This window comes from Lytechinus variegatus, chromosome 18 (genome assembly GCF_018143015.1).
Source record: "Lytechinus variegatus isolate NC3 chromosome 18, Lvar_3.0, whole genome shotgun sequence".
Classification (NCBI taxonomy): Eukaryota; Metazoa; Echinodermata; class Echinoidea; order Temnopleuroida; family Toxopneustidae; genus Lytechinus; species Lytechinus variegatus.
In genome coordinates this window covers 1,067,936-1,095,735 of record NC_054757.1, presented here as the reverse complement: position 1 = coordinate 1,095,735, position 27,800 = coordinate 1,067,936, and the positions used below count along the sequence as shown (strand labels likewise).

The 27,800-nt window shown below is 35.5% G+C and overlaps 2 protein-coding genes across 3 annotated transcripts in view; one reads left to right on the top strand and one right to left on the bottom strand.

Annotated features, from left to right (window-relative positions):
• LOC121431670 (5-phosphohydroxy-L-lysine phospho-lyase-like) overlaps positions 1–13,899 on the bottom strand; it is a 41,132-nt gene extending 27,233 nt beyond the window's left edge. The window contains exons 1-3 of the mRNA XM_041629316.1: positions 13,745–13,899; positions 9,738–9,886; positions 7,909–8,027 (exon numbers count right to left, since the gene is read on the bottom strand). Of these exons, the coding sequence (XP_041485250.1) occupies positions 7,909–8,027; positions 9,738–9,781 (163 nt within the window). The 5' untranslated portion in view covers positions 9,782–9,886; positions 13,745–13,899. The remainder of the gene's footprint in view (positions 1–7,908; positions 8,028–9,737; positions 9,887–13,744) is intronic.
• A 4,951-nt stretch (positions 13,900–18,850) lies between these two features.
• On the top strand, positions 18,851–27,800 carry LOC121431789 (UPF0602 protein C4orf47 homolog). Of its 2 annotated transcripts, none has more exons than XM_041629490.1 (7): positions 18,851–19,118; positions 21,261–21,447; positions 22,001–22,220; positions 22,689–22,826; positions 23,497–23,572; positions 24,762–25,117; positions 25,766–27,800. In XM_041629490.1, exons 2-7 carry the CDS (start codon positions 21,345–21,347, stop codon positions 25,812–25,814), a joined length of 942 nt encoding a protein of 313 aa, XP_041485424.1. In that variant the 5' UTR covers positions 18,851–19,118; positions 21,261–21,344; the 3' UTR covers positions 25,815–27,800. The 2 variants fall into 2 exon arrangements, with proteins under 2 accessions (XP_041485424.1, XP_041485425.1); XM_041629491.1 differs by having other exon boundaries at positions 18,851–19,128.

Here is a 27,800-nt window from a genome sequence, read left to right as displayed (position 1 = left end):
CTCTGTATGCCATGCTTGGCCCCTTAAAATATTTGGCTCATCATGCCATTGATGCCATAGCCCATTTGGAAATGACAAAATTGAAGTTTGTGTTCAAGTTTACCGAATCTTTTCAGAATATCATTAAGACTTAAACATTCTTGTTTGTCAAAGAAAATAATACAAGGAAAACCTAATGGAATAGAAATCAACCTTGTTATCATTCTTTAGAGTAAGCTATTTTTAAAGTATGAAAATTGTTGTCAAAATTGCAGTCAGATCTGTCAGAATTATTCCCGTCATAAAATCACTATAATCAGTGGCGTACCGTGGGTCACCAGCAAAAACTTGGAATTGCCTAGTGAGCGCGCGAAGCGCGCCCAGTTGCCAGGTACTCTGACGTAATAGAGATATTTTTATAAGGACAGTGCCAATAAACGGACATGTATCTCACTAGTCAAATAATGCGAGCGCGAAGCGCGAGCTTAAAATTTTTGATATTCAAACCTAAAAAGGGACATTACAATCAATCTTTTGTAATCATGATACGTACCTGTCTCGCTAAATAATGCGAGGGCGAAGCGCGAACTGAAATTTTTGTAAATATTGACCCCAAACAGGAAGATTTTAAGGACTATATTTTAGGAATCTTTTATCTATTAAGATTATACACATCTCACCATAGTCATCTAATGGGAGTGCCAATAAGCGCTTGCTGATTTTGTTAGAATCACATCTAAACATGCACATAAAGCACTTGTAATCATGATTAACATACCCATCTTACTAATCAAATCTTTCGAGCGCGAAGCGCGAGCTGAAAATTTAGGAAATTCAGACCAGAAGAGGGGCATTTTAAGGCTTGTTTGTAGGAATTCAAGAAGACCTTACGTAGTTCACTAACCAAATGATGCGAGCGCGAAGCGCGAGCTGAAAATTTTTGATATTCAGATCAGGAAACAGAAAAAGGGACATTTTAAGGACTCATTCTAGGAATTGATGGAGAGCAGACATCTTTCACCAATCCACTACTGCGAACGTAAGCACGGACAGGAAATGTTTTATATTAAGAACTTAAAATGGGACAATCACTTAAAGTATTCATGAAAAAGAAGCATACTATTGTACATGTAAAAGAATAACTCGAAGTGCGAGGAAATATATTTGGTAGTTTGGTGTATATTGACTTGAAAACGGGAGGTTTTAGTATAACAGGATTATATATCTCGGTAAACAGACAATGGGAGCACCAGGAACAATGAAGACATATGCCCTGAGCAAATTATGTTTCATTTATATGAAAAAAATGTTTCTAATGTATAATGTAACATAACATAATTATAACATTATAATGAACATTAATGTCTTCTTTCCCACTACGTTTCTCTTCCTTTCTCCCTCTTTTCCTCCTTTTTTTAGTCAGCCGATGGGGGGGGGCACGTGCCCCCATGCCCCCCTGTAGTTACGCCACTGACTATAATCCTAATCATTATCATTATTATTGATATTGTCATTATCCTTATTAGTCATGATTACATCATATTACCAATAAATAATATTAATTTTCATCACTTCTCTTTGTTACATAATTATGTGATGATAATTGCAATTGATGGCACTGCTAAGTACACTTACTGCTCTGCTGCTGCTACTGCTGACTGGTAGTATTTAGTGTCATTAGATATACAGAACAATTGAAACATTTATAATTACTTATATAAAACAAATAAAAGTACAAAATACAAAATGCCTTGAAAAGCCTTGAAAATGCCTTGAAAATGCCTTGAAATTTCAAGGCTCAAAATCCTCAAGGCCAAGGCTTGAATGTTCAAGGCCAAGGCTTTGAAAAAATAGGCCTTAAGGCGCCTTAAGGCCAAGGCCGAGCATCAAGGCACTACAACACTGCTCAATATGACTTGGGGACCGCATGACCATTACCAAAATCGCGGGAAAAGGGGTCTATTTCACGGAACGTCCGCGGACAGAACACTCCTCGAAGTAGTGAAAATAGGGGTGCTCACCGTCCTCGATCTGATGGAAATAGGGGTCAGGAAAAAGGGGAGAACGATTACGGGAAGTAAAATCCGTCGCCGAGTCACCAGCCGCAGAGGGCGCGCGCATCATGCTCTGTATCTTTATATGGACAACTCTACATTTATTTTTACAAAGAATTCTACTTTTCTTATTTTTCAAGAAAAATAAAGTTCTTTTGGATTATTGTATCAGTATGACATAGCTCTTGGTCATCTTTAAGGACTGAGCACTCTGACGCCTGTGTTGCAATTTCCTCTAATGAGGAAAGGGTGTAAATGCCCTGTCCTTGAAATACGGTAAATAGGGGTAAATTTGCGAAATGGGCAAAAGTGTCCTTACAATCTTATAATTAGGGGTGTTTCAAGGTACCATTTTACCGCAATTTTGTCCTTGTTTTGCGTGAAAATAGGGGGGTAAATTTCCCAAAATGTCCTTGAAATTGACTGCAATAGGGGGTCACTTGCATTTGTGGTAACGGTCATACGTGTCCCCCTCTGCGGCTGAGTGACCCCACCGGGACAAAAGACTGGCACTGACTGATCGCTAGCACTGAGCTATGAATGACACAATCAAGTGTATTATCATTATCATGTTCCTTTTAATAAGATCACCCTATTTTCCCCTTCTACAAAAAGATAACATGCTATATTCCTGATGAAATTTAATCGATCTGCCAGTCTCTTCAACAAATTATTTTAAAAAAGGTTATGATTCAGGAATAGTCTTTATGACACGACCACAGTAAATTTTGTTCTGCACTTACAATAACATTCATTTCAGAAAATAAACAAGAATAAAAGACAACAAGTCTAAACTTTGTTTAGGAAGATAAAATCATTTTCAGCACAGCAATTACTGATCAAGCACTACCAAACTGATAAGGCGGAGAGATCAAAAGATAAAGTGTGTTTACTTTTATATAAAGGTTCTGTCACATGCAAACCTTGGGTGCCACTTGTGGGTATGGGTAACTACTTTGCTACATACATGTCATCTAGTCCCCTATGCAAACCCTTCACTCGAGTAAAGGGTCTGAATTGCAGCCTACTCATGCATTGCGTACTGAAGCCCTTCGCTGAATTGAAACAAGTTTTGTATGTGCTAGTCTTTGCATAGAGACACACTTGTTGATCAAAGTTTCAATCAGGGTCTGTGCCCGCAGACTACATATCACCCGCAGGTTGACTGTATTGACAGCAGTTGCACGCAGAAGCACATGCAAGTCTTACTTGCATGCAGAAAAGTTTTGAACATGCTCATCACCTGCAAGTCATCCGCACAGCTTGCACGGAACACTGTGACAGGGCCTTTTAATACTTTCATTTTGATCAAATTACATGTATAAACAATCTAGAATAATGCTATCAGGTACACATAAGTCAGTAAAAAAAAATTATTTTTCATTTTCAGGGGCTATTTTTTACAACTTCCTGCCTAAATCTACAACAACATTGGATAAGCTTTTCATTGAAATGAATAGAGATATTCCAGGGCTTCTCATTGAGTTTCCTGGGGCCTGTTTCATACAGAGATACAATTACCAGGATAACCTTGATTTTGGTTGGCTGCTGAGCCCTGTTGCCATCAATAATAGTTGCAATAATGCCCGGGGGGGGGGGCCACTTCCATTCACAAGTGGATACCATGTGCGACCATGAGGTCTCGAAGAGCACCCTAAACACGTAATTTCTATATTCTGAAAATGCACCCCTTAACAAGTATTGGCATGTGAAACCCTACCCTTAACAAGTATTGGAAACAAAACGATACTCTTGGCAAACTTCCCTGAAATGAACCCCTAAACAAGTACAGGAATGTTTTATTGTTACGGGTCCTTCGGTCGTCGGCTTTACCTTATTTGGTTTAGTATGACCCCGTACGACCCCACCTTTTACACCTCGCGCAAATCGGACTCTAAACACGTAGTGCTGGGGCGAAAATGACATCCTTTATAAAACATTTTAATTTTGTTTTATCATCTCCTCAAATTAGACCCTAAACACGTAATTTTCCTAGCGAAATAGATACCCTTTTTTCATTATTTTTGTGTTTTTGACACCCTTATCACGTTACGTACGTAACGTGCCCTATCGTGAAAAAGACATCCTTTTTACGTGTTTTTTTGGTCGCGCATGGTATCCACTCGCCAATGTAAGTGGCCCCCCCCCGGGCAATAATGGCAAAGTTACAACAGTTGTGAAATGGGCCCCAGGGCTCCTTTGAGTATTTTAGGGTGAAATTGCCTCGAGTCCTTGTTTAAGTTTTCCCTGGTTTGAACTTTGAATGAAAAACTTTGCACATAAAACAGCATACACACTACATCCATTTTATTCTACATGTATATTGGAAAAGTTCTTAAGCCCAATTTGAAATCTTGACATATAGGTCAGTGAGTATCATAACTAAGTTTAACCCTCTTCCTTGACAGTGTATCATTTACTCCATTCTCAACTCTTATCAACTCCTCAAATCTTCACTACTTCCTGTCTTGAGCAATATCGCTCTTCCTCCTATTATATGCAAATAAAATCTGCAATGAAAACAGTTTGAAGCTATCAATAGTGTACATGTACATGTACATTACTATATTAATGAGAATGTCTTTGAAATCAATAACTGTCACCATATTATGCGCTGAGAATAATTTTTTGGTATTGCCTCACAATTTGCTCCACATATTTTATGGCTGCTACGACAATATTTCATACAGGTATGCAGCAATTTTTTTTTTACATAAGACTGAAATACAGGACATAGTTTAAATATTTTCTTTCCAAAGTTCTAGAAAAGCTAATAAAATTTGAGAAGTAAATCATTTCCCGCATGCAGATCTAGGTTTGGTTCATAAATACCTAATTCTGTGAACTCATATCTGAAAATTATCACATTAAAGCTAGAGCACAAACACAGATAAGCACATTTAAGAAAGTGAATATTATTTCTTTGCGAACAGACCCAACGCTAGGCTGGAATACACTTTTGTTCCTATTGTCAGTAATTATACTTTTAAAAAATTCATTTGGCACATGTATATAAACAAAAACATAATTTGGATTATTAATTTGATTCTGTTAAACTAATTTTTTAGATTACTTCCAAAACTTGCTTGTATTATCCCTATCATGGACCTATTAGAGATGGACACTCATTAAACAAAATAATTTATGAACATGTGACTGTCCTTTGCTCTGAATAACAATCTTCATATTTGTCTACTTTGATATTAAGTGTAAATTTTCAGCATTTTGCTCTGTGAATTTCAGTGTTTAAAGCTTATCCAATATTGTATATTTAGGCAGTAGGTTGTGAAAAGTACATGGGGCTTCCCAAAAGAATCTTAATAATTTTTTTGCTTGGTCCTTCTACTTTCAAGGATTAAAAAAGTCACCCAATGTCATCCATGATTTCATGTTTTGATATGAAGGAGGGGGGGGGGGCTGCATTATACAGCACTACATGTAGATGTGTTTGTTTCAGCAGAGGGTGCAAACTGCAATTATACATGATCAACTGTACAAAGTTATATGTAACAAAAAAAAACATGTTGCATTAAAGGGGAAGTTCACCCTGGCAAAAAAAAAATATTGTAAAAATAGCAGAAAAAAGTTTTTTAAAATACATTGGTGAAGGTTTGAGGAAAATCCAATGAGTAAGTCAGTAGAATTTTAGTTCTTTGATTTGCAATGTCACAAACAAGCAGCTGCCCCATTTGTTATGTAATACAAAACACATAAATTGCCATTTTTTAATGGTTCATGACGTGAGAAATAATTTGTCTATTCATATACTGAAAGTAAGATAAACCATTTTCATTATTTTTTCAAGCAATGTAATTTCAATGATTTTTTTACTTAACGATACGAAGAAGCTGCTCTCATATGAAGTCACAAATTTATAGAAAAAATTAAAATTATAACTTTTTAAAAATCTTTAATGGATTTTCCTCAAACATTCACCAATATTTCTTATCATTTTTCTGATTATTTCATAACAAACCTTTTTGGTTGGGGTGATCTTTCCCTTTAATTAGCAACCTCCATTTACAAGAAACAGAGATAAATTGATTTCATTGATAAGGTTTGGAATTTGAATTATAAATATCGTGATAAAGCATCACAATGCCATGATACATGTATGCCATTGTGTTATTATTTAGCTCCATTTTCAAGCCTTCAAAGACTCAAAGTAAATATTTCACTAAGAATGCAGTCAAGATAACTAGATTATACATCATTCTGCAAATAAAAATAAGACAAAAAACAAACTTCATTTGTGATAAAGACCAAACTGTAACTTTAGATTTCCTTCATGGTAATTATCTTCAAGGGTAATCATGACAGGATCCCTCCATACAACATTTCTTATGCTAAATGTACCACTCTCAACATAAAATGTAGCTGAATTTTGTCAAGATTTGTCTGAACATAACTGTAAGAAGCTTTTTGATTTGCTGCTTAAAAAGAACACTGGAGGTATTTTATATCCCTGCCGTATCAACATGGTGCAACAAGCCCAGTGCACTGAGATTTGGTCTGTGATCCTACTGCAACAGAGGGTTTACTGCCAACTCGTCCACTCACCACATGGTCTACTTTCATTAAGTCTAATTCCATTCCGTCCATCAACATTTCGTCTAACAACCATTTGGTCCATTAACCATATGGTCCAATCATCACTTCGTCTCATCTCCATTTCGTCTGTGGCTATTTCGTCTCATAAGCAGTTGGTCTAATATCCATTTGTTTTCATTCATATTGAACAATTTAGCACTTAATCCAATTAGACCAAATGGTATATTGACTAAATAGCTAATGGACTGACTGGTTATAAGATGGAATGGCATTAAACTAAATGAAAGTAGACCATGTGGTGAGTCGACGAACTGGTGGTAGACCAAACGATAGAAGACGAGTGGCGATTGGATGAATTGGAAATAACCCAACAGAGCAGTTTGCAGTTTCAGCGTGTCGTAAGTTGGCACACACTGCGATTTAGTTGCAATCAGATCTTGGTGCAATCACATTACTTAGTGTGTGCTTTAGAAAGGAAGAAAATATGCTGTTACCAGGGCAACCAGGTATATGTATCTGACACATAAAAAATGAGCCTTGTACATGTACATCTTCACTATATTACAATGGGCAATTCCACAGGTTGGTCCAAATCATGTAACGTGAGTAACCGACACATTCCAAAGATTTGCCAGGAGCATAATAGAATTTCCCAAGTTTTGTTTTTATACAAAGGATAGTCAGACTGTGTACTTTGTTGTGATAAGGAGATGTTTAGTTCCTATCAATAATAATGGAGTTACAGCTCCAAGTATGAGTCAAGGTGTCTCCAAATGTAACGTGAGTAACCGTGGAATAGCCCCAATGTATGTGTGAGCGAAGTATCATGAGCATTTCATAGGTGGAAAATAGGCAACAAATTGGACTCGCAAGTCTTCAATTCAGAGATTTGCAACAGAGACCGAAACCTTCAAGTAGTCTGTAGACTCCGATATACATGTATTTATAAGCAAATTTCAATTTTTTTAATCCTGAAAATATTCATCATGGAAACAGCTGCCAGCATGATATACGGTAAGTTGGCACAAAACACAACAACCAAAAAAAAGAAGAAAAAAAATGGTAAAAGATAATAAAGCCACGCCCCTTTCATGCAAATCTCAAGATAGATTTGAGGAGCGTTTCATGAAGAGTTTTCTCAGTGATGTTCTCTGACTAATTTGCTCTTCAGACGATCAGAGGCGAGGATTCCCAATAGTAGCTTATAACATTTGTTGATGAATATCACTGACAAAAATGATCATGAAATTTATGAAAATCCCCAGGTTGTTATTTTTATCAAAAATTGAACCATTTTCATCCAAAAGAGAAAATTCAATCTTACCGTGACAAACATTGTTGATACAATCAAGGTATTTGTTGCCTTTGTCATCATACATGTACTGTGCCGATGCTCTGACTATCTTCAAAGGATCTTCCTTAAACCACAGCTTACATGGTGACCTATTATAATTCAAAGAGATGATCAAGAAAACATCCATTTAAATTTAAAGTTATTCAGCAAGCAGAAAGTTATAGAAGAGAGAGGGGGAGAGGAGGGGGTACATGTACATGACTTGTTAAAGAACTAGAAGAAGAATGTCCTTACCAAGTCTTACAATTTCGCGTCCCCTTGCGTACAACAGGGATGGTCACTGACAGTACGTTCATTGACCCTCAATGACATTTGACCTTGATCACGTAACCTAAGATGTGTGCAAGATGTTCAGTGACGCTTGATTACCCCTAAATGTATGTCCAAGTTTTATGAACTAGTCGTAACATTGGCAATTCAACAAATGCCCCCAACACGGCCAATTTTCATTGACCGGCTTAAATGACCTTTGACCTTGGTCATGTGATCTGAAACTCACTCAGGATGTTCAATGATACTTGATTACTCTTATGTCTAAGTTTGATGAACAAGGTCCATATACTTTGTATGTTATGATGAAATGACATTTCAAAAACTTAACCCTAGGTTAAGATTTCGATGTTGATTCTCCCAAAGTTATAAATTACCTTTGGCCTTCATCATGTGACCTGAAACTCAGGCCAGATGTTCAGCAATACTTGATTACCCTTTATGTTTATGTTATACTTTCTAAGTTATGATGTCATTTAAAAAATTAACCTTCGTTTAAGACTTCAATGTTGATGCTGCCGCCATTGGAAAAGTGGCACCTTTAGTCTCACTCTGCTATACAGGCGAGACAAACAGTCAACAGTGAATATTAAAATATAGACCCTAAAGCTAAAAAAAAGAAGATGGAAGGTATAAGAAAGCAGTTGTAGCAAACAATAATTTCATGACAAAGTCTTTTAAATCAAGTTTAATGGTCAAAATATCATCACTAATCTAAATTTGGTACATTAATGTAAACTAGTTGTGAAATCATGAAATCTGTAATAGCTGAAAACTGTTAATTCTGATGATCACTTACACAGAATTGCATATGAGGGACTATGTATTAATACTTGCAAAATACCCATGGAATTCCAAGCTCATTTTGCTCATTTCTCAGCAATTACACTTTCTTCCAGTCAATTGGCACACATTTTTTTTTATTAATAGGCCTACATACAAAAACTTTGGTGGTAATTTTAATGGATTCTCTTTGAACTCATTTTGAGATCGTTACCACAACTGGTATTCATCTCACTCTCAACAAGATGTCTAGATCAAAAATTAGGACAGTCAATTTGGGTATCTCACCATCCAAAGAGTCAATGCCTCACTACTGCCCCCTCCACAATAATAAAGGTTTGGTTCTCTCTCTCTCCATTCCTCAGGCTGTCTCCCTCCCCCTCTCTCTCTCTATCTTCTGTCTTTCTTTCTCCACTCTCTCGATGTATTATTTCCTTCCTTTCCTTTCTATTCCTAGAATTCTTTCTTTCTGTCTCTCTCTTCACTCTTTCTCTTTTCTTTACAAGTGAGACTGGGAGATCTTCTGCGTTATTTCTACATTATTTTTCATTTTTTAACCTTTCAAGTTGTAATTGTATGTAGCTCACCTTATTTTCTTTTAATTTTTTAATAATGATGTACAACCCGTAAATAATACCTTGTAATAATGCTAACCTCTTAGAACCATATTTTTTGTTTGCTGTGTATTTCCTTTAGGAAAGAATATGAAGCATGAAGAGAAGGAATAGGTTTTGATCCCAACTTACCCAATATATTTTTTACGAAGTTTGATGGCGTCTTTCCTATCCATTGTTGTGTCCTTTTACTCCTTTAAATTATAAATATCTCTCTGTCATTCCAAATCTTGATACAAGATTGCAGAATTCCTCAGGAATACATTAGGTCTGTCAGCAACCTTTCACATAAAAACAACATAAGTTATTAATAAACCACAAATCTACAATTACTAAATAACGTCTCTGCTGTAAATTTCATGGCTTAGGAGTTTGGAAACCATTTCAAAGGGTTTCTTGTTGTTATCTCAAAGTTTAATACAAAACCACCATATACATGCTGTAACCAGATTTGACAAGTTACCACTTCTATTTTTTCTTTTCTTGATCTAGTGGGCAAATGGTACAAAGTAATGAAGTTGCATGTATTCCAAAGTATCTGGTCTAACTGTGTACTCTATATCTCACTGTCCAATTGCTATTTTGAAAAAACAAACAACTTTACATAGATAAAAGGGTTCACAAAATACGGTCAGATAACCTTGCAATACTATAAGTACACAATACAGAAGAATAGAGGGCTAGATATTCAACAAACAAAAGAACTTTGACAGAAATGATTTAACAATCTTCAAAATACACATTCAAATTTGCAATCTTGCAAAAAAAGGGAATATTGAATTCATTATCCTGATAATATTGTCTAAATCATGTTATCATTAAGTGAAGTATACACTCCCTTTTAATACACACACTTCAATTTCAATGATTTGCTTGGCTGAGAGCAGCTCTATCACATTGAATACATTGCCAGGGTTTAAGGGTCACAAATTAGAGGGATTACAAGTTGATTCTTGTTTATTTTTAACAACAATGTACCCATAGCCCTACATCTACAGGTACTTACTACAATCAACATCTCACATGCACACAGCTCTATTAAATAGGGCATATTATGGATACAAACATAAATTATAAAGTATAAAGAATTCGGGTTTAGCTCCATGTATATGTACATACATCAATTAAAGATGTCTAGACATTCAATTAATGAGTATAAAGCAGTAATATCTGACTCAAAAGTTATTTTCCTACATTAGATCTCTTTAATTTTTAAAGATAAATGCCAGCTACATGTAATGTAGTGATCTGAAAATATGAATCTGAAAATCCAACAACATGACCATGTTATGTCTAACAAAAATTGTACCTATTGTTTCTAGTAGAAAGTGTGATACAGTATTGCAAATGAGTAGCATGACATTCAATTCAATTCATTTTGTTTATTCATTCAAATTCAAATAGGTACATGAGTAAAAGGTTAAAAAAACAGATGTAAAATGTGAACAATTAGGAATGCATATACCATACAAAATAACATATTCATAAAAAAGAGAAAACATTGCCTTGATTACATATTATTATTGAATGATTTCAGAACTTGAGAAAAAGCACAAGTAGATGTGTGTCTTATTTTGATAAGTTCTCATAAAGGAATTATAATCTATTCCAGCCCAAATGGCAGATCTTTTTTCCAAGTAATATGTCTGGTTGAATATCAGCCCACTGATATTGCACAACTGCTTTCCATGCCAAAAGCCAAGATATGGCAACATAATATCAGCAATTTTTTTGTCATAATTCAGAAAAAAATGGTTTTGCATTTTTTAAGTTTGATAACATTTTGTAAAAAGATACAAAATAATGATTGTCATATTACAAGTCAGGAAATGGTTTTCTAGACTTTGAACACATGCAGTACTAAATGCGATTGATGCAAACAAGTGGCACGTATCTTCGAGTAAAGAGATTTTTGCTCTCAAATCTCTAATTCATCAGTGATAATGAATTGAACTGGATTAAATTGAAAACTTCATTATCCCTTAAAAGGAAGTTTACATTTATTTTCACTGGTGCATAACAAATTAAAAATATTAACGATATAAAATTAGCAAATATATACAAATATGACATGACAAGTTAACTCAACAGCAAAAATAATCAACATTTAACAGATTCCAGGGTTAAACATGAACAATGTCTGCCCTAATATTAGAACTCAGGAATCCTGAATCATTTAAATAACAAATCCTGGTTTACATTCACTACAGACATACAACACGTACGTTCAAGATCTTGATATACCGGTACATGAAGTAACGTTAGACCTAAATTGAATAATCACGTTCAAAATGCACTGCAACTACAGTGCAAGTGTGAAATGCACTGATGCATAGCCTGAATGCAGCTGGGCCAGGGCATTCAAGGGTTCATTATATGCCGCTGCAAACAGAAAAATCAAGCCAAAGCATAGAAATCGTGTGACAAGAATAACTGTCCTTTCTGGGGATTTATTTAATAATTTCTGAAATTTTACTTTTGGTGAGTGAGTGGGGCCAAGTCTTTTCAGTGGAACAACCAAATACAGAGATTGAAGCTTTGCCTTTTTGGCCTAAGAAGTCATGTGTTGTGGATGCCAGGCAGAGGTGGCTTCACAGCATGCACGACCCACTAGTTAGAAATTCACTGCCAAACGCGGTTCTTGGTGTGAGGTTATTATACTACATTGTACTAACCTCGCAGTAGTGTTAGTGGGGCCAAGGGGGGGGGGGGTTCAGTTCTTATTTCTTATGAAAAATATTAAACCTGTATGGAACCATGAATTTAAATTAATTGAGTGATGGAGTAAAGAATCAATGTAGTAGTAGTAGGATGTAAGGTCTTGTGTCTGGACACTTCATAATTTGAAGCCTTCTTTTTTGTCTTTAGATTACACTAAAAATATGTCTTGTCATTCTGTTGATGCCCACAATCAAAGTGTTGATTATTTATTTATTTATTGATATATTCATATTCCACAATCATCAAAGTACATTTCGTAAATCATGTTTACAATGAAGAAATACATAACACACGCAGGATTGAAACGTACCAATGAAATGAAAAATAGTGGAGGGGCCTAATAAAAAGCAAAGTTCGTAAAATGTAGACCACCTACATTGTATCAAAACTTTATATAAGGGTAATATGATATACTGTAAGTAGAGTAAAATAACCAGCAAAATTCTATAAAATTATATAGATATAAACACTGTAACACATATTATTATGGCAAAATTGAATGAATTCAATAGTTGAATTCTATTTTGTTATCTAGAATATTTTCCAACATTTTGTACTAAAAATTGATGAAACTTCGCTTGTAACTTTTTCCAATTAAAATCCAAATGACTTTCTAAAATTGATCGTCCGGACACACAACCTGTCCGGACACAACAACTAGTAACAGTAACAGTTAGGATCTCTACTCTACGTAGATTAGATAAACTTTGCAAATTTTCCTCTTTTAAAATCATTTAGTTACAAATTGAGGAATGTTAATCTCCAGTTGCACATGCAGTGCCTATTAAGGCCTGGTCACACCGCCCGAGCGTTGTTGGAGCGGTCGTGGAGCGGAGAGAAAAAAATCATCACCGCTCGCTACCGTCCATCACCATTTTCAATTTGGGTTTTTTTGTTTTTGATTTTTTTCCCCCAAGGCCCAATTTTGTGTGCGAAATTCGACCCTCTCTCCCTACCGCTCCACGACCGCTCCAACAATGCTTGGGCAGTGTGACCTGGGGGGTGTTTCACAAAGATTTAAGTATGTCTTAGGTCACACTTAAATGTCGACGTGTACATGATATGCAACTCGCAATTTTATTGATCAATACGCAGTAGTGCGCGTCGTCTTGGCATGATCGACCAGTCCAATGCTGTCATGCCTTTTATACTGCGCGCAACTAGACATCTTTGTGAAACACCCCCAGGCCTTTAACCCGAAGTGCCTATTTGTAGCCGAGCCGGTTCCACATCAATCATGACAATCTATGAGGCTGGGCCTAGACTCAGCTCCTGCCTACGGATGCCCGAAGCTTACGGCGGAGCTCTTCCCTGCCTGGCCTGGCTGCTGTCGCTACATACCGGCATTTATTATAATAACCTAATAAAAATAACCCCTCTAACGTTTAAAGGCTCTATTTTCGACATTCAAAGCTTACCTTTAGAATCCAATCAAACTAACTGTCACATCCAGAGAGATCACAATCTAACACAGCATTTAAATTAATGATTATTAAATCATTAAAGGCCAACCCCGAAATGAGAGATGGAGCCTGGCGCATCGCGGTTTCATAATTACGAAACCTCGACTTTTTTACCTAGCTGGCTCGCCGGCGGCCGAGTCTTGCGCACTTACCGTACCGTTACGGTAGACCTAGTTTCTGGTAATGCATGCTGTGCGAAACAAAAGGATTGTTTACGTTATCAGCTGCTTGTCATGTGATGGACCGACCATGTACCAAGCACCCACACACATGCGATCTTACATTAAACTCGTGTAACTCTATGCATTAAACTACAGAATGCGTCACAACGGAGCGAGGGGGGGAGAAAGATCCAACGGTCCAACTCCTTCGATCTCCTTTTTTTTTTCTGGTGAAACTTCATGTCTGTATTCTATAGCACTTTGCAATTAGTCTGCTGGGCAAACCCTTCACTCGAAACAAGGGTCTGAATGTGCAGCCTACTCATGCCTTGTGTACTGAAGGCTCGTTTTGTATGTGCTAGTCTTCGCGTGGAGGCACACTTGTTGATCAAAGTTCCAATGAGGGTCTGTGCCTGCAGACTACTTTGCAATGTTACTCGAAAATAGGAAAATAGCAAATTAAAGCCAATATGTTATCCAAAAAAATAGTAAAAGGTCAAGTCTACCCCAAAAATGCTGACTTGAATATCATAGAGAAATATAAAACTAGCTTAGTGCTGAAAATTTCATCAAAATCGGATGTAAAATAAGAAAGTTTTTACATTTTAAATTTTCGCTTATTTTTCACAAAACAAGTGATTTCACATCACAGCATCACTCAATATTTCTTTTGTTTATTGTTTGAATTATAGTTCAATAGATTAGACAATAAGGACCAACTTGACTGAACCATACAGTATTAAACAATGCATGAATTAATCGTTATATCGCTTGACAATGAGGAGAAAATATATCATATTGCATATACTAGTATTACAAAAGAAATAGTGAGTGGATGATGTCATCAGTTTTCGTTTGCACACCGACCGGGATCTGCCTATACCGTTTTGTGAAACTTAGCAAAATTTTAAAATGTCATAACTTTCTTATCTGACATCCGATTTTGATGAAATTTTCAAAGTTATTCTTGTTCGATTTTTCTCTTTCTACTCAAATCATCTTTTTGTTGGGGTTGTCCTTTAAAGGACAAGTCCACCCCAACAAAAACTTGATTTGAATCAATAGAGAAAAATCAGACAAGCGCAATGCTGAAAATTTCATCAAAATCGGATGTAAAATAAGAAAGTAATGACATTTCAAAATTTTGCTTCATTTCACAAAAACAGTTATTATGAACGAGCCTGCTACATCCAAATGAGAGAGTCGATGATGTCATTCACTCACTATTTCTTTTGTTTTTTATTGTTTGAAATATGAAATATTTTGATTTTCTCGTCATTGTCATGTGAAATGAAGTTTCATTCCTCCCTGAACACGTGGAATTCCATTACAACATTTTGTACTTCAGGCAAGGAGGTCCTAATCGTCAAATTCGTAAAAATTGAAATATTGTATAATTCAAACAATAAAAAACAAAAGAAATAGTGAGTGAGCCTGACATCGTCAACTCTCTCATTTGCACGGCATTGCTCACACAAACCATCATTTTGTTCCGTTTTAAAATCTCGCAAAATAATCTTTGTTGTTATTGCAAAAAAAGAGGAGGAAACTTATCGTCTTATCGCCATCTATTTTTGGAATGCAGGGAATATAAAATATGCTTGTTTGGTTTGGGATAATTGTAAGGAGATGTTTGGTTTTATATCTGTGTGTAATTCTGGGAAGAAATTCTTGTAGGTAAAATGATGAAGGAAAGGAACGTTTAGTCAATCATTTTGTATCTTTGTTAAATTTTTAATCTTCTAAGAGAGCTAAATGGGTGCACACATAACCATGGATGAAATTAAAAGGAAATTTAAAGAAGAAGAATGGGAAGAAAGAAGGTTGGCATTAGGTAGAGGCAAGATGTCTCTACATTTAAGGAAATGAGAAAATATAAATTAAAGGAATACAATAGGGAGAGTGAGGCAGAGGTATATATACAGCGAGAGACAAGACCACAAAACAACCAAAAATCCCAAGAACACAGAAAAAACAAGAAAAATACGGAGAATTGGAGTCCCTTCCATGTATAGGCATAAAGGGGAGGGTGCTCCTATAACCTAAGGACGGGGGGGGGGGTATAACATCACCTTTTATCATTTTTTTCTCTCTTGTCATTCAATAAATCTTATTAATATTTCAGTTTGTAATTGCTGAAACGCATCAGTATTAATTTCTGGTATCTTTGAAGTTTGATGTAAAATTTGTATAATGGGTTATGGATTTATAATCATGTTTCAAATATCTTGCTTATGGAATGTGAATGTGTGTTTTGATTGGAGAGAATACAATAAAACATTGTTTGATTGAGAAATCCATCATGGATGTTTTAACAAAACAATATTGATGCGAGCGCAAAGTGCGAGCTGAAAATTCCTACCAGAAAACTCAACATTCTAGCAACTTTTTGTATAGCTCTTATTCAAATCAACTGAAACTAAATTAACTGATCTGAAAATAAGAAAATGTTTGCAGTGACTCATGAATAGGTTATGTCTCACCAATCAAATAGAGCAAGCGCGAAGTGAGAGTGGATAAAATATTTAGATATTCGACCTAAAGAAATAGACTCTTTAAGTAATTTTTTTAAAGAAAGAAAACAGTAAATAAGCGCAAAGCACGAGTTGAATTTTTGCAGATTTAGAACTAAAGGCATGCAGGTTATTCGAAGCAATGTAACCATGAAGAGGGTGGGCAAAAAAAGTAAGCGATAGTTGTGAGTGCAAAGCGAGAGCTGATTTTTTTTATCTGAAATTTTGCTTTCACTTGTAATAATTTGCGTAATAACTTAGCAGCACGTGCTAGTGCGACCTGAAAGTTTAAATTAACCGATTCAAAAAAAGCACCAGTAAATCATATTCGCTGAGACTCATGAAAAGGAAGATTAAAGCACGTTTTTTTTTATTAAAAATTAAAAGCACAGTTAACAAGCGAGCTGAGAGTAACAATGGAGAGGGTGGTCATAGAACTAAATAACTCTTGCTACCTGAAAATTGAACATTGTCAACACTCTTTGCAATCATGAACATAATGGGTATTAATCAATCAAGCAGGTCTATTTTAAACTGAAACTCTCTTAATCTGCTGTTCAGAGTCATTGTCTTGGTCTCATAAAAATATGTTCAATCTTTTCATAAGAAAAACTATATTTGTTTTTATCCTTTCTAAAACATCAGTTAATGCATAAACGATATAACTCCTCTATTGGCAAAATTCTTTTTCCAGATAATGATATTTCTAACGTAGGAGAAGCCTCTTTGCTATCTATTTTCATATTTCGTTTCCAGCTGACTGGAATAGTTTTATAAATTTTATAAATTGATCTATCATATGAAAATCATTTGTTTTAACCCTGTTTTGGAACGAAAATGACCTTAAGTTTCCACCATAATCCATAATATGTTTCAATTCAATTGCGGCAATGATATCACCAACAATCCAAGCAAGTAATCGCAAGAAAATATAAAATTTCCTCCCAGGTGTTTTGTGGCATAATTGAAATATTGTTTCCGTTTCATTGCATTATTCTCTTTTAGTTTTTCAATCCACATAACTCTCTGTGCCTTTATTAACCAATAAAGGGGAATCCAGCCTTGGCCATAGAATGTTGTGTTGGGAAGGAGAAAAATGAATTAAACAGAATGGTGGAAGTTTGAAAGAAATCGGACAATTATAAGAAAGTTATATAGCTGCTTTAAAATTGAGATCATTAATACCAGATTTCAAATTGGCAACTGCAGTAAGTAAATATAGGCCATGTACTTTATTATCAGGGATTTGTGGTTTTCTCCTGTAAGTACCCATTCCCCGGGGGCAGTAATCTAAATATAACCCAGGTAGTAGTTGTTTAATGTCCTCATGAAAGAAAAATATAATTTGAAATAAAACTTTTGGGGAAAATGACATTTTAGCCAGAATATGTATTGGAGTCCATGGAAGAGTAGTCCTTGCCTTACATCACTATGACATCACATAAGTGGCCAATTCAAAGTCTCCATGGGTATAGTGATTACCAATATTTACAACTTTTAAAAATTCATAACTTTCTTGTTATTTGTCCAATATTGTTCAAAAAGGCTTTAATTTATCAATTTGTCTGATTTTTCTTTTTCTTATAAAAACAGGTTTTTATTTGGGTTGGATTCCCCTTTAAAAATTCATCATTTTCAAACCGCCTTGATGGTAATCTAAATGCATCGTACTTTCGTTAATCTTATTTCTGTCATCCCCCCAAAAATTAAAAGCCAACTGATCAAGTTCAACGTAAACCCATCCTATGGTTGATGTGAGAGATGCGGCCACATAATGTGAATTTCGAAAAGGTAAACTGCTCTAATAATTGCATTTTGCCCATTAAGGTTAAACTCTTTGCTTCCACCAGTTTAACAACTTCTTTATTATTTACTTAATATTTCATTATATAATTCAATCTTTTCTTTTACTTCTATACATTTAAAGAAGAAAAAAAAAATATACAAAAAGCACCGAGAATCTTTGCAAAATCCACTTTTTGGCCAAAGATCAATCATATGATCTTTCCTTGAGAGGAACCTAATAATAAAACCTTTGTCTTATCGCTATTAACTTTAAGTTCTGACACTTTTATGAATTTTTCTAAAATTTGTATTACTTTAACTGAATCTAGATCTCGGACAAAAATAGACATCATCTGCATACATACCTGTTTTACTTCTTCCTAAAGGGGAGCTTTATCATTACTCATGGTCGTCGGTAATCGGTACCAAAGATGATACATACCGATATTTGTCGGTAATCAGTGCCTTCACACCCCCCTTCTTGAGAAGGCCTTGCATGCGGCGCCCCTGCAGCCCCCCCCCCCCCCCCCAGTTATATATTTTACTAAAATCGGAACTCCCGATCCCTTGCCGGTAGGCTTGGGACGCCCTCAGCGCTACTGTGTGTACAATGTATGGTAACGTAACCAAGCAACATCGGGATCATCAGCTGCTGTGTACGTGTGTTTATGTTGTGTATCATGCACAATTAATCTCCGCGAGTACAATAGGCCTTCGATCAGAGTTGATGTGCGGGAAATCTCGGGTAACGTCAGTGCATGTGGTCCGGTGATCGGCTGTGATGTGGGAGGACGCGTAAACTAAGCTGACAACTTAACTTTTCGCTGAGAATTTCCAGGAATTTGACATTAAATAATTCAATTTGAACCGGTAAGACAAAGTGAGAGACTTTCTTCTATTCGAATATCTTTGAATTGTAATTATTTTCTGGTTGTGTTATTATCTAGCATTCTAGGCCCTAACTTCAAATTCTCGACCTTGCTTCTCCCGGCTCCCACCGAGCCCCAGGCCCAGCTAGGAATGTGACAACAACATTCAATTTCATTGCATTGACGTTTGCTCTTTTTGGGAGAGAGAGATGGGAGGCAGCAAAGCAATAGATCTATATGTAATTTCAATATTATTCTAACTCGATCGACTTAGTGTTGTTTATCAGTTAAAATTGTTAGGACTAGATTCTAGACTGACTATAGCCTAAACCTAGGCCTAGCCTAGGCTATGGTAGTGGATCGTATTACCGAACACTTCATGAATTTGATCATATCAAACACATTTTTCCAATAAAATTCACCAAAATTTCACCATAAATACACAAATACCTACAATATATAAATATGCAGAAATTTTGCCGAAATTGTTTTTCATTTTTACGACATCAGCTTCCGATCGAACCCCTCTTCGCAAGTGAAAAATTTTGGTCACTTGAAAAGGTATCGTATTACCGAACGTGTGTTTTCTATGGGAAAAGTTGGGAAAACAACAAAGTCACTGATGAGCTATTTTGACCATATTTTATTGTTTTGAGGATATAAAGACTTCGAAATTGTGTTTTTGATAATTTTTCTATTTAAGTTCCCTTTGGAAGGAAGTTGCAAAGGTTGGAGCGTATTTGATTATTTTCTGACGCATATGATGCGCGCGTTCGGTAATACAAGGCCGGTCGGTAATACAATCACTCACTACACTAGTATGAGTATGATGATTAGTTTTTTGGCTGTTGTCTGTTGAGTGTTGTGTTGTCTTGTTGATTTATGATGGGGTGACCATAATTTGCACACATTTCAAAAATTATCATGAAGTTGATTTTCAATCCAAAATTTCTCACAGTTCACACAAAATTAATCAAATTCATAAATACCAGACGGAAGGCAAGATCCCAAAGTCAAATTCACTTGAAGTTGATGGAATACTATAGGTCTAACGTTAGGTCAAGGGTTTCGCTCATATCACGTTCTCAAGATATCATGGCGGTCGACTAGTGCGCACTCGGCTTAAAAAGTGTGACCTTAATTTGCACACGATTGTTTTGCAAAGCTTTAGAAAAGAAATGAAGCAGACAAAGGTAAGATAATTAAGTCAGATGGAGGTTGAAATGCTATAAATTTGGTTTTTATCACATTTTACTTATTTGGAGACCTCTACTTGCAAACTGGTGATTTGTTGAATTGATGCTTGTCGAGAAGATCGGATTTTCTCAGAGGGATGCAAAAGGTAACAAATTTTGCCAATATTCTACTCTACAGTGACTAAATGGCATCAGACACAGATTCACTCCTTGCCTGCCCTTGTGAATGTCTCGTCAATGATTTGAAGCCGGTTTGCAGTTCCCCACACGTATTAATTCAGTGCCGAATCCAAAATGGGGAGCGCAAATTGGGCACAGGTCATTTGCAATTCGCGTTCGCCTGCAAGTGCAATACATACAAGGATATTCATTAAAAAATCCTACTCAAAATGGAAAATAATATATTTCTCTCAAATATTGTGTGATTTTTGGCACATTTACAAGAATGTAGGGAACATTATCAACTAATTTCTTTTTGTGTAATAAAAAGAAATTCATATTTTATCTTACATGTAAGTTAAATTTTAAGGAGTGCAGATATGCCCCCCTTCATACATACTGACCAATAGGTGCATGGATTTTGTGAAATTAAGCCAAATTTTAGATTTTTTTTTCTGGAGTTTGATTAGATTTTCATAGTTATGCTTTATATTAAACTAAAGATAACTTTCTGTTGGATGGGATTGACTCTATTTCTAGTTTAAGTGGGATAAATGGTATACCCAACTTTTTGCAAATGACATGAGATATTTTGAAGAAGAGTTGAAGGCTGATCTGATCCCTATGCAGTTTGAAGCTTGCCAGTAAAAACTTGAACAGTCTAGACTAGAGCATCATAAGGAACAGGAGATACTTATTGTATTCAAAGATGAAATTGACTGATATTGTTCTTGAATGATATGTATGCAATATATATATATTTTTTAAATTTAATCTCTTTCCTTCAGATTATTTTACCAACTGAAATCAAGACACTGTCAGCCACTTTAAAGTTATTTTTATTGAGACAAGCTAGGATATAGAAAGCCACCATGTCAGGGTCAGGATCAGGCAAGACGGACATGGAGAGGATTGGCCTCTTTCAGGAGATGGGCTATGTCTCCATTGGAGATAGATATGTTCCACCAGGTTCAAGTAAGTAAAAAAAACAACTTATGATAATGATAATGATGATCGTTATTACGGTATTATTATCATCATCATCATTATTATTATTATTTATTGTTATTATTATTATTGTTGTGGTTGTTATTATTATTATCGACTGTATCTGATTTGACCATGTACTAACTTTCCCATTAGATGGCGCTATTCTTCTTACATACAGACTCAGTGAATTTTTTCTTGAAAATACTTCTCTATCCCCACCTTCCCTATATAATACCCTTTTAATGAATGAAAAGTGGATAGCTGCTTACAAGAATGTAGGAAAAGGGAGAAATGGCCATAATAAGAGTAACTGTTTTATTTATTATGAATACCATGCTGTCTGTGATATTTTTTCATAAACATACTTTTTTCTGTATTTCCCCACATAACCCGTGAATGAAATGTGCATAGTTGGTTACAGTATTGTAGGAATTGGGGAAATGGATAACTAAATGGTTTTATTCTTTATAAATAATATACATGCATATATTTTGCAGTCTCTGTGATATATTTTCATAAATATACTTTTTTTCACTAGAACCCTTCAATGAAGCTGCGGGTAAGAACAAGCAGATGTTGCCTGGCGGTAGCAAGGTTAGGTCTGCTCTCCAGGCAGGCTATTTTGATGAGAAGTTCTCCAGGGTGTTTGAATCAGAAGCCTACAGTGACGCCGTCAAGAGGAGAAGACAAGATAGACTGAAGGAGGGTAAAAAGAACATCGGCAAAGCCTTCCTTCCCAGCAGTGGAGAGAAACAAATGTAAGTCACATGACCTGTCACCTGACCAGGGGGCCGCTTCATAATGCTAGTAACTTACAAACAGCTCTATGAAATGCCTATCATAATTTATTGAGGTTTTATTTATTCATAGATGCTTCCTGTATATTGTGAAATTTGTTTTAATATAAACTTTGGTCTATATTTGCTAATCACTATTACAAATTCAAATTGGCAGCTTATTATATGAATTTTGCAACTATAATCCATTTTGTCTCCTTTTGGATGGATATTAATGTTTTCAAACTGCAAAACAAAAGAAAATAATGATTGTTGGCAATTGTAGCAGTACAGTATATGCTGATTAACCAAGAGAATTAGGAAAGTTTTGTACATATATCTATATAATAGGTGATATAACTAAAGCTTGGGTAATAATAGTTGTTCTGTGTAGTATCTGGATAAAATATTAATCCAGCTGCGATATATTGTTTTTATTCTATCTTTTAGGAGTGGTCTTGGCAATCACTACGGAACTCTTTCAGGACCTGTCCCAGCTTTCAGTCCTGTCAAGAAAGGAGGTAAAGGTCACAAAAGCGCTGGAAGGAATGTAATCACAAACCCTGGCAAGAAGGGTACAGGATACGGGTAAGTAATATGTGCGCTTCTACTGGGCCCCCGGTAACAAAGCTTAGCAATTGATCATATATGGCTGATTTTTAAGATTGATCACATACATTAATCAATGTAATCAATGAAAGACATCAGACACACGATCAGTTGCCTCTAGCTTTGTGTTACAGGAATTAGGGTGCACAGTCTGGGGGGGTGCACCCCTTTGTTGGTCCAAAATTTTACCCAAATGGTATTCTTTGGATGTTACCATGAAAAGAGGTCTCTTTTAAGGGTGATTATTATTATTATTATTATTTTGCTTATTGATTTGCATTTTGGGAGAATATATGCCGTTGTTTTTTTTTGCGTTTACAGACACCAAATTATCTTATATTTGAAGTGATAACCATTTTTGGGTGGGGGAGGGGGGGGGCTCATAAAAAAAAATCCCCATAATTGGACGACTTCCAGTACATTCCTAAAATATATATTGAGTTTTGCACCATTCAGTATTTGCCAAGATTCACTATAATAAGTGAACCCATTGTTTTGATCAATGGTCTCTATAATTGCTGGTACCCAACTTAGACAAAGATCTTCAAGATTAGATGCTCAAAATGTCATTTTCAGGGATGACTAACTGTTTGATCTCGCCACATTTGTCCCTGATGTAATTTTTTAATTTTGCCATCTTTGCTTTCAGGTACCCTGGGTTAACACTTGGAAAGGGCATAACATATTCGTCAAATACATATGACAAAGGAAAAGAATTAAGAAGGGTAAGTTCAAACATACAGGTAGTGAGTGATACAGTAGTCATCTCTCTTAAAAAAATGTATCTGGATGTATATGTCATGACAGAGAAGTACAATGATAGAAATACCGATTGTGACCTGCTTCTGCAAAAACAACAATAAGTTACCAGGGTAGGTTCTCTAGCCAAAATAGTAATTTGGTTTTTGCAAAATTAATTATGAGAAAATTAGCCATTCTTATAGAGTAATTCTTCTTCTTCAAACTGTCAAATTTTGAGGTTGTAAAGTTAAATAATAGATAAGCTTTCTCAGACACCATTTTTTTTCCTGACTACTTGTTTTTTTTTTTACTGAGATTGCACGTTATGCATGTGTCATGCCCGAGTGAATCTCAAATATCAAACCTTGTTTTTTCTTTATTCTTTGAGGCTCTCACTGAATTCCTTCTATATTCAATCAAGTACCGATGAGGCAAAATGCCCGTAGCATAATCTTCTCATCCGTAGGAATTTACATTCAATCAAAACAGAATCAAAGGGAATATATCATTTTGAATGGGAGGACTTTTCGAACTTTCCTAAAAGCTCACATTTTCTGCCAGATGCATGAAAGCTAACTTGTTTTTAGGAGTCTGTTGATTTAAATGTAAAATCTTTAAATATAAAAAAAAATGACAAACTGAATGTTTCTCAGTCTCAGCTGAAGTATAGAAATGAAATAATTTTGAATAGTCATACATGTAGCCTGTTGAGATGTGATATAAGATCATTTCGTACTTTGCTACTACACACTGAAGTCTTTCTTAAAGTCCTTCATAACTTTAGAGAGGAGCTTTGTTAAATGGTCACCATTGCTTCGTAACAAAAGTTTAACAGGATCCCAAATATGAAAGAATAATTCTGCTTGATTCCTGTGAGTTTTTTCACAAAAGTTTAAGTGTGGCTAAGATTTCACTGGATTACCAATTGCGTGAGGTATATAATGCATCACCGCATTGGAAAGGTCATGCTCAAAAGATGCACACAACCGCTAAGGTTACGGTTAGATACCATGTGCATGTTGACATTTAAGCATGACACTTTACACTTTGTATAACGCCCAGTGGTCTGTGTTTTGAATGAAAAGTGCATGCAACAGAGATTTTGATTGGCCAGTGTGTGTTAGCAATTGATTGCAAAGTTTTATGTTATGATTGATTTTGTTTCTCCATCAGAAAACTCTTGAGCAGCACAAAGCAGCCATGAAGGGTGGAGCGTTCCGTCTCAACATGCATCCCAAGGCGCTGTTTGATGGTAACCCCTATGCTCATGACAGACCGCTGCCTCCCGTGAAGCCAAAACTCGCAACGAAAAAGATCACCACTCCGTTCAAACCAAGTCACCCGGCCAAGATCATCGGTGGCGCGAAGGCCGGCACCTTTGACCCTTACCCCTCGCATTCCAATGACCCCTACCGCCCTAAGCTGAAGAAGGGACCGCCCCCTACAAACAGCAGCGGCAAGATCTTCACTCCATCTCCCGGACCCAAGTCTGCGCCAACTACTTCTGTCATCAATCAAAATGTTATCAGGTAAGTCTATTTACTTGTCAAATGTTGCATTCGACTAATGGGTGTGCCTTGGTCTAGTGGTTCTGAATCTTGTCTTTCAATCGCAGGTTCATGTGTTCAAATCGTACACTTGCATAGTTTCCTTCAGCAAGAAATTGATGAAAAATTGTACCAAAATTACACATCGTACTAACTCAGCCTAGGTTTGGTGAATGGATACCAGGGTGGAGTGATTCCTCTGAGCATGAGAAACACCAGGGTAGTAATGATAGTGCATCTCGGAATAGATTATATCCAGATAGATTGCCCTTTATTAATGCCTATTAGCAGATGTATCATCATTATCATCATAATGAAATTCATCTCAGGGCAGGTATCAAGCCCCAAGATTGGTATCGACCTCAGTTAGTGAATAGTTTCCAGATGTAATTAAAGTTGGAATATGTTGGAGAATTGTACAAGACCAAAAATGATATTACAAGTGTTATTTATATGTTATGAAAGGAACTGTTATATGTATGGTCTATCAATAACATTTGAACATTCTGAGTAGACAAAGGTTTGTGGGTTGTCATTAATCTTTGATAGTTATGGATCTCTCTTGATGCTGTCTTCATGATGCAGAATGTTATAATACATGTACTTCTATCCCTTTCATTCCCATTGCAGAACCATAAACAGCACCAACTTCAGATCGATAGGAACAACATTAGCATGATCATCTTGTAATTTGAATGCAAATCGAAAACTGAATGTGAAATATGAACATTGGTGTATTCAGACTATGTGACGAATGAAGAACACTTGAGCCCTTGAAGAACGTAGCTTTGTAGTTGTGTGAACATTCCGTCCTTTGATGCACCACATTGTAGCAGACTAAGAAGATATCAAGTGGACTTGTCTTTCCTTGTTATAGTTGGATCATTTCTCCTGTGATGAAGATTTGATTACTTTGGATAAACTACTAGCCGACATTGAGGAAAAAATAATACACACAGAAATCATGAAGATGAATTAATCTATGCATGCAGCAATGATGGTCAGAGAATTTGCCTTTTGTCGTGTCTTGCTACAAGTCCATCAGTGTTAAGTGTATCATGTGTGAAATCTCAGCCTTTATATCTTCTTTGGGATTGGTGAAATATCCCTGAAATGCAGAATGTAATATATGTATGTTAAATATTATAGAGTTGTAAATATGTACATTATGATAAATTGATTGAATAGAAACAATTCTTTTATTTAATCAATGTATTCCAAGATGGCAAATATTTATTCAGCAGCACTGCTCAAAGTTTGACAGAAATAGAAGGAAGTCTATAATTCTGTAATCTTTCATTTGATTTTAGTGAGATTGAAACCCAACTTTCTAGAACATGTTTCAGAGGTAATTTGAGGGAAAGGGGGGGGGGGGCAAATTGCAATGGCCCATGGTTAATTGTATGAATAGTGTAAGGTGAGATAATTATGTTGATCTTCTTTGACATTATTCTTAAAAATTGTTTCAAATGCAAATCACATTAATGGGGACATCAATGCTGGGGCCGGTTTCGTAAAGAGTAACAACTATTTAGAATTTTGTCATTATGGCAATGGTAACCCGGAGCAACCAATTACTGTCAAGGTTTTCATGGTAGTTACAAAAATAACAAAGATACAATAGTGTTATAGGTTTATATGAAACCGGCCCTGGATCATGGGAAATAAATTCAGGAGACTCTCACATAAAGTGTCTAACAAGGTATGCTTATCTACATATACATGTAGCAAGAGGTCTATTTGATCCTATTCCTTAATATCATTATTTTAATTTTTGATGCAAACAATTGTGATTTCTTAACATAACACAAATATTTTTATGAAAAATGAATTTTTGATATCAAGAACATTACTGTGCATCCATAATAGAATCTAACCAAGGAATAAGGATGTGTTAAAACAGTTTGCCATATGTCAGCATATTCTGGGTATAATGTTCAAGTAAAACAAGTCCCCTGTCAGTAAAAGTGCCAATTTTTTATCTCTCAAATTGGTCTGATTAAGTAAATTTTTGGACTTTGGCAGTCTATAATGACAAAGATAATTGTCAATAATTTATCTTGGTTCTCTTGGTCTACTATCATTTGGTCTAATTAATGTCTACAATGCACTTGGTCTAATACCCGAATTGATACCCAGGTTCCATTTTCACTGGATATATTTATTTTGCACTATGTCAAATGAAATGGATTTATGAATAGTTCATCTAATTATATAGACTAAGAGTTGTTAGACAAAGTGGATTATAAGACAGTACATTGACAAAAATATAAGAATATGAAATTGGAGAGGTATGTTAAAAGAATAATTAGAGTAACATTTTAAGAAGCTAGATAAATTTAATAGCTGAATAGTAAATCAAAATAAGCGCACAAAATACAGATAAACACACTGATATTTTTAAAAAGAAATTTATTCCATGTTGAATATCATCATATTATATATGATCTTCCTTGTTGATTCGAAAATGGAATATTCCAACATATGCAATATATCAACTATGTCAACAATTCCATCCATCCGTCCAAAAAAAAAGGTATTCCTGTATCCATAGCATATTTGATAAAAATATGAATGGTTGCTAATCATGTATTCTAAAATTGCTAATTAATGATTTTTTTCTTGCAAAATTGCTATGAATTAGATATTTGTAATAAATGACAAA